At 42.3% G+C, this 7,500-nt stretch overlaps 1 protein-coding gene across 5 annotated transcripts in view; it reads right to left on the bottom strand.

Moving 5' to 3' along the window:
• Positions 1-1,109: 1,109 nt before the first annotated feature.
• LOC125025134 (solute carrier organic anion transporter family member 74D-like) overlaps positions 1,110-7,500 on the bottom strand; it is a 30,790-nt gene continuing 24,399 nt past the window's right edge. For all 5 annotated transcript variants that reach the window (XM_047613082.1, XM_047613085.1, XM_047613081.1 and 2 more), the window contains exons 5-16: positions 6,523-6,753; positions 6,126-6,317; positions 5,730-5,870; positions 5,269-5,448; positions 4,790-4,954; positions 4,238-4,424; positions 3,903-4,041; positions 3,156-3,248; positions 2,298-2,446; positions 1,838-1,941; positions 1,489-1,590; positions 1,110-1,368 (exon numbers count right to left, since the gene is read on the bottom strand). In XM_047613082.1, the coding sequence (XP_047469038.1) occupies positions 1,208-1,368; positions 1,489-1,590; positions 1,838-1,941; positions 2,298-2,446; positions 3,156-3,248; positions 3,903-4,041; positions 4,238-4,424; positions 4,790-4,954; positions 5,269-5,448; positions 5,730-5,870; positions 6,126-6,317; positions 6,523-6,753 (1,844 nt within the window). In that variant the 3' untranslated portion in view covers positions 1,110-1,207. The remainder of the gene's footprint in view (positions 1,369-1,488; positions 1,591-1,837; positions 1,942-2,297; positions 2,447-3,155; positions 3,249-3,902; positions 4,042-4,237; positions 4,425-4,789; positions 4,955-5,268; positions 5,449-5,729; positions 5,871-6,125; positions 6,318-6,522; positions 6,754-7,500) is intronic.

Below are 7,500 nucleotides of genomic sequence, written 5' to 3'. Positions count from 1 at the left end.
ATTGGTATTGTTAGTCTACGTTAGTGTGTATGTGAATTTTCCATTCATTGGATTTGACAGTTGTCTGTAAGGATAAGATCTCGTTTTACATAACCAAAGCTGACGGTTTGGTAACACGCATGTTCACAAAGTACTGTTCATGGCATCGTAGACCTGTATCTAATTTCAGATTTTTTCGTTCTCTACGGTTACTTTGTACCCAAGAGACAAACCTTCATTGATACCACCACGCTACAACTCTTCAAAACTTAACTTAGGAAGAGTCTTGGGGTAGATTTGGTAATCTCTGCAGTAGGCCGGTTGAGATGTGTAGATATAGTTCGTGTAATCAGGTCACAATGACTGGTACTGTGGCCCTCAATAACACGTGAATATATATTCTGAATTGTACCATAATTTCTAGTAGTGCTTCTAATGCGCTTGTCTGGTCATTCGGCTAATGGATACTCAATATTGTACTTCACACTGTATTACTGCTAGTTTAGTATATATAAAAATAAGTGCCATGGCATCCATAGCGCGGCAGTTCCCAGTGCGTCATGGGCTATTTGTCATATCGTACACGTGCATCGCAAAAACTGCACTTTGCAGCAACTGCCAGAAATAATATAAATCACACGACAGAACAGGTTGTTAAAAATACATTTCCAACCCGCCGACAGTCAAGCCACCACATGTTATCCTGCAGCCCTTCGCCGGATTGCACCAGAGTGTCCTCGTTCGCGACTGCTTAAGTGTGCTGCCAAAGAGTCACTGACCACACTATACAGCCGAGGGAACAACTTACAGCTGCGTCGAGGTTGCGAGTGTAGGGGCTGTCTTTGTCCGCACGGGATGATTGAGCGCAGTTTCGAGCGAATTTCAGACTGAATTGGTCGTCTGGGTGTTTTATGTTCTGTGAGAATATTAGCTGGACTGTTTTGATATGACGGGCAGCTGGATGCAGTTGGGAGTGTGTTTTAGCGCACGAGTTGTAACCTGAGCTATAAGAGCGTATGTCATATTCTCGCGTGTAGGCTTCAGGAAACAATTTATATCATATCATCAATAACAAATCGTTTACATCCAATCGCTGAGAGTGGAGATAAACATAATGAAAACACGAGTAGTTTAAGTAACACCTTTATTACTAAAAGATACCAGATACTCTGATAAATAAATATATGCCTGAATCAAACAGATTATACTACATTTGTCGAGGTTACGCTCAGACTTTGGCCTCGTCGTAAGCCGCAGAGCGAAGAGGCTTGTCTTCCTCGGAGCAGCCCCGCCTCTTCTGCAGGTCTTCGCGGCACTCGTCTAGGAGCTCCGAGTTCCGGCTGTAACAGAACACCACGACGTCGCACAGCACACATATGAACACGAACACTGAAAGAGAGAACTAGCAATGAGAAGGAGACGCGCGAAGGAATAAAGAGGAATGAAATGGAAAAAAAGAAACGGAATAGTCAACAGGGATTAGGGCAACGGGACCGGAGGCTCACTCACCCGCAGGAATGAGATGGAAGATGGTTCTGAACTTGGTCGAGTCGTAGAGACTACACTCGCCGGTCGCGCCGCAGGACGTGTCCCAGACGAGGCACGCCGAATCTGCAGGAAGGTAACACTAGCTTACTCTTGCCTTAAGTTGTATAGAGTTGTGAACGCATAATCATAAGAGAGATTGATTAGAGAGACTGTAGACAGATGTGTTTTTCTGTGTGCTGATGTATGTATGTCTATATGTATTTATGTATGTATGTGTGTATATGTACATGTACATGTGCGTGTACATCATCTCCCAACCATCCACTCCCCTTTCTCCCTTCCACCTAAAAAGAGCCTCTCTTCTACCTACCCACAATAGCGGACACGATGGCGGGGGCCGGGGCGAAGGCGAACACGCTGACGAAGACTGTCAGGATGCTCAGCGCCATGACCTGGTCTTCGTCTGGCACTGACCTGTTTCCGTGAGACTTTCGGTGAGTGTGTTTTGTTATCAGTTGATCGGATAATGGGGTCAAAAGAGTGTGACGGGTTTAAATCAAATGGGGTGTAGTCTGTGCTTTCGGAAGTTTGTGGCGAGAAAGGTGAGGTACAGGTGTTTTTTTTTTTTTTTTTTTTTTATTATTTTTATTATTATCGCTTGCTGTGGAACTTTGGATCTATTGCAGGTTCAACTAATATGATGACGTAATCATGATAACTTATCTACTAAAACGAATGTCTAAACGGAATTCAAGACAGTACATTAAAAAAAAAAAAAACCGGACTTTGAAGAACATCCTAACCAATTAACGGTCGTCCGCTTAACTAACCTTAACAGAATCATCACATTGCTCACTCTGGCGCTCGGATACACACACTGCGTAAGGATCAGCAGCACGATGTAGTTGAAGAAGGCCGCGCAGGTCTCAGGGCAGTATCCCGGCGTCCCCTGGCCTCCTTGGTTCAGCGCCATTTGGCCCTGGGGGACAGGGGCGAGGCGCTGAGGCCGGCGGCGTGGTGGTGGTGGTGGTGGTGGTGGTGGTGGTGGTGGTGATGATGATGATGATGATGATGATGATGATGATGATGATGATGATGATGGTGGTAACGAGATGGATGGTGGTGATGATGATGATGATGATGATAATGATGATGGTGGTGATGATGATGATGATGATGATGATGATGATGATGATGATGATGGTGGTGGTGATGATGTTGATGATGATGATGATGGTGGTAACGAGATGGATGAAGGTGGTGGTGATGATGATGATGATAATGATGGTGGTAACGAGATGATGATGATGGTTGGGACGATGCTGCTGCTGGTGATGGTGGTAATGCAATGAATGATGGTGATGGTAATGAAATGACAGTGGTGGTGTTGATGATAATGCTGGTGGTAGTGATGATGACGATGGTCATCACAGTATTACATGACTCAATTACTAGGAAAAATGATCAACTTCCCATCCCTTACCTAATCAATTGCCCATCCCTTACTTAACAATGGTGATGATGGTATTACTACTAATTCTCATTAGGAATCAATCCTGAACCAAAAGCGAAAGGGAGATAGTAGACAGACTAAACGTTTCCCGACAAGAGACGGGTACAGTGAATAACCATGCCATATATAGGCCTACCAGAGAAGTCTTGAGTAAAGTAGCATAAAGGAAACACACCTCCAAACCTGAAGTTGTATAAGAGGCTTCCTGGTCTGGAGAAGGCCGAGAGGGTCCATTCGAAGACTCAATACAGCTGCAGCCGTAGTATATCTGTGACGGTCCCGAATATTATAATTTCCCGTATGTTAAAGATAAATCAACTGTAACTCTTTCATAAAGTGGAATTTGTGGTTGTTTATGAATACTATGCAACGAGCAGATAGATACAGAGAGAGATAGAAGGACTGATATATGAATAGGTAGAGAGCGCAGAGACAGATAGGGGGAAAAAATGATATACGAGTAGAGAGAGAGAGAGAGAGAGAGAGAGAGAGAGAGAGAGAGAGAGAGAGAGAGAGAGAGAGAGAGAGAGAGAGAGAGAGAGAGAGAGAGAGAGATAAAGAGATAAAGAGATAAAGAGATAAAGAGATAAAGAGAGAGAGAGAGAGAGAGAGAGAGAGAGAGAGAGAGAGAGAGAGAGAGGGGGGGGGAGGGAGAATAAAAGAGAGAGAGAGAGAGAGAGAGAGAGAGAGAGAGAGAGAGAGAGAGAGAGAGAGAGAGAGAGAGAGAGAGAGAGAGAGAGAGAGAGAAATTCACTGAAGGTCATCACAGTATTACATGACTCAATTACTAAGAAAAATTATCAACTTCCCATCCCTTACCAAATCAATTGCCCATCCCCTACTTAATCTCGATTACTGTTAATAAGCGTCCACACTCGATCTCTGCAATAACAACCATTTGTACAGTAAGCACTCGACCTACAGTGGGGTTTGCAGAGGTGTTGGCCAAGGTACAGCCGGCATAACAGGGCGAATAAAACAGTGTTATCTGGTCTTCAGAACACATTGGAGAGAACCTGCCTGAACACCCGCAGTCAGCTGAACACGGAGGCGTCAGAGACCTGCACAGCGAAGTAGAAAAGTATATTAGAACACGTTCAACAAACATCAATTCTGAGCCCGCTGATCAGTTGAAGATTCAAACCTAACGAATATCTTTCACGAACTTTGGACTGACCTAAGGATCATAAAAAAAGAAAAAATCCATTAACCTTATCAAAAACGACTTTTTCCCATTAACCCTTCATCATAACTTACCCTGCAACGGGACCAACAATGTCGAGCTTCGGACAGCCGGCGAAGATGAGGCCGATATACGCAGCGCCGCCACAGAGCGTAAAGAAGACGCTGTATCCCATCAGGACCTTCATCTTCGGCCGCATCCACAGCAGGATGACGCCGCTCAGACCCATCCCGAACATGGGCGAAAGGAGGCTCGAGAGACCTAACGAAAAGGAATTGGTTATTCGTGTTTTTTCGTGCTTCTTCTTTGGTTACTATCGCAGTTCATGATGAAGGCACGTGTGCAAGATACAGACATTCAAGATGCTGAATTACTTGTGTTTACGTTGATTATACATAATCAAGGAAAACTAATATGAAAAAACACCCAATCATACGTTTTTTTAAAAATTATTATTATTATCATCTGCCTGTCTATCTATCTATTAATTTGTCTGTCGATCGATCCACCCACCTCTCTATCTAGCAAAATACTAACCTGCCCGTCCATCAATCACCCTAACCTCTCAGCAGAAGTGCTCTCTCTACGAAGACAAGACTGTTTAAGAAAACCTCCAACCAACACACCTATATAAAAGTTGGCGTCCATCGGCCGCTTTCTGAACTGGCTCTCGAGGTACTTCGGCCTCAGGCTCCAGTACCCGGACACGGCAAGGGCAAAAAGGGTTGTACTGAAGAGGTTTAACACCCAGATCTTGTTGGTGAAAATTCGCCTGGCTGACTCCCAGGCTTCTGCAAAGGGAAAATGTGTCAAGGTTAATGATTATTTAAATTTTCTGTTGGTTTTCCGTGGTTGTGAAATTTGCTGGCGTTATCACTGGATGTCTTGGTATGTTGGTGATGAATGCGTGGGAATAGTGATGATAATGATGGCATGATAATAATGCGTTTATAATGTAGTAGCGATGTTCATGATAGCGGCGGATAAGGGTAGAAACTGATTAATACAATGACGATAAAAAATACATACATAAAAAAACGAAAATAAAACTACCACTAAAACAAAACAAAGTGAATAAAAGTATCCTTCTTTCCTCCCATCCTACCTTTCAGAGTCCGTCTGATCTGAGATTCCTTCGCCTTCGACTCCGCAGGACTCGCCTCCTCGACTTCCTCCTTCGCTAGGATCTTCTTCATTCTCCTTCTGAACGACTCGGGAACATGGCGAGGGAAAAGGAACGACAGACTTCCAGAGACCGTGAGACCACACAAGATGCACAGGGACCCTGATGGTAATGTAGGTTAAATTATGTGTGACTGGTACTATGTTTTTTTTCTAGCATTTAGTTTAACTTGATATATGAAATAAATATATATATATATATTTTTTTTTTTTGAGGGGGGGGTTATACTACGTTCAATTACTGTTATATGCTATACGATATTAGTCGTAGCCCTTCATATGTGTACTGCTCGATTATGATTACTGATACTACAATATTCGTCACCTTATCATTACACAAATCATTATTATCAAATGGGCATTACGTCTGAAGATGTCACTAACCGGTCCACCAAACGTCGAGAAACTCCGAGTTCTTGTAGGCGGGACTCGCTGCCTTGGCCGGGTCGACCCACGACTTGAGGAAGAGGGAGCCGAGCAGGTAGCCCAGCACGGGCCCCAGGACCCTCAGCATCAGTGTCACGCCTGCAGTGACCACTCATACAGGGGGTGCATTTGCACAAATAAACGCACAAACACACACACACACACACACACACACACACACACACACACACACACACACACACACACACTGTGCATATATATATTTTTTATGACTAACAGTACAAATACGTAACAATACCAAGGCTATAACTTGTAATCAAGAAAAACACCCACTCTGAAATACAGACGCACAAACTACAGCAAACTTCTCAATGCCAAAAGATGATCATTCACCGTAATAGAGCGGAAACGTTCTCCTGTCAATGTTGTGGTCCAAGAACGTGACTCCCACGGTGTAGAAGACTGTGACGGCGATGCCCATGAAGAACTGCGAGACGAAGAGCAGGAGGACAGTGCCCAAGAGCGCTTCTGCGGCGGCGTCACTTCCGCAGTTCTCTTCGCCGACAAAGAAACACAGGTCTTCCACTGTAAAGGAGAGGATGACTGGTTGGTCTGTTAAAATAGGAAAGGCTAAGGAAATGAGAAGATTTCAGTTATAGGAATATGTGTTTGAAGAATAAATCACCATCGTCGTCGTCATCGCCATCACTGTAATTATTATTGTTATCACCATCACCACCACTGCTATCCTAGTATCACCATACAAGGCAAATGAAGACAATCAACTAACTGTTCTCGGCAATCGCTAGTGTGCCGTTTTCCACGAGGCCAACCAGGTCCGCCCCAAAGCCGCCTCGCCCAAAGCCGTATAGGAGGTGCGGGATGGCAGCCGAGAGGCAGGCCGCCACCACGAACCCCATCCCGACGCCGATCCAACGAAGCCGGTGACTGCACCTGCCGTGGTAGTTCAGGATCAGCGAGAAGATCACCTGCGACATGTCATGGCCGGCGAGCAACGATCCTGCAGGCGACGGAGGAGGAGGAGGAGGAGGTGCTATGACGTGGCCGGTTTTTATTTATTTATTTTTCATTTGCTTATTTATTTATTTGTGTATTTATTTATTAATTAATTAATTAATTTATTTATTTATTTGAGAGGGATTTTGGGGAGGTTGCTTTTCTTTGAGGTCGATGTTCAAGAATTAAATGTTTTTTTTTTTTTTTTTTTTTTTTTGGGGGGGGGGGGGGCGTTTGTTTGCGCTTGCCGAGTCCTTCTTGTTATAATATCAGTTCCGTTATTATCGTGATTGCTATTATGATTATGATTTTTATTACTCTTCTTATTATTATTTGCAGTAGTAGTAGTAGTATTACTATTTTTATTGTTATTATTGTAATTATTATAATTGTTTGTACTATTATTATTATTATTATTATTATCATTATTATTATTATTATCATTATTATTATTTTGTTATTATTATTATTATTATTATTATTATTATTATCATTATTTCACTATCAACACTGTAATTTTAATAAGTGGCTATTATTATCATTATTATTATTATTAATATTATTGTTATTGTTATTGTTATTATTATTATTATTATTATTATTATTGTTGTCATCATTATTATTATTATTATTATTATTATTATTATTATTATTATTATTATTATTATTATTATTATTATCATCATCATTATTTCATCATCATTGTCATTTTAAGAAGGGGCTCACTGATATGGTGAGAATAAAAATTAGA

This window comes from Penaeus chinensis, chromosome 4 (genome assembly GCF_019202785.1).
Source record: "Penaeus chinensis breed Huanghai No. 1 chromosome 4, ASM1920278v2, whole genome shotgun sequence".
NCBI lineage: Eukaryota > Metazoa > Arthropoda > Malacostraca > Decapoda > Penaeidae > Penaeus > Penaeus chinensis.
This window is presented reverse-complemented; position numbering and strand designations above follow the sequence as displayed.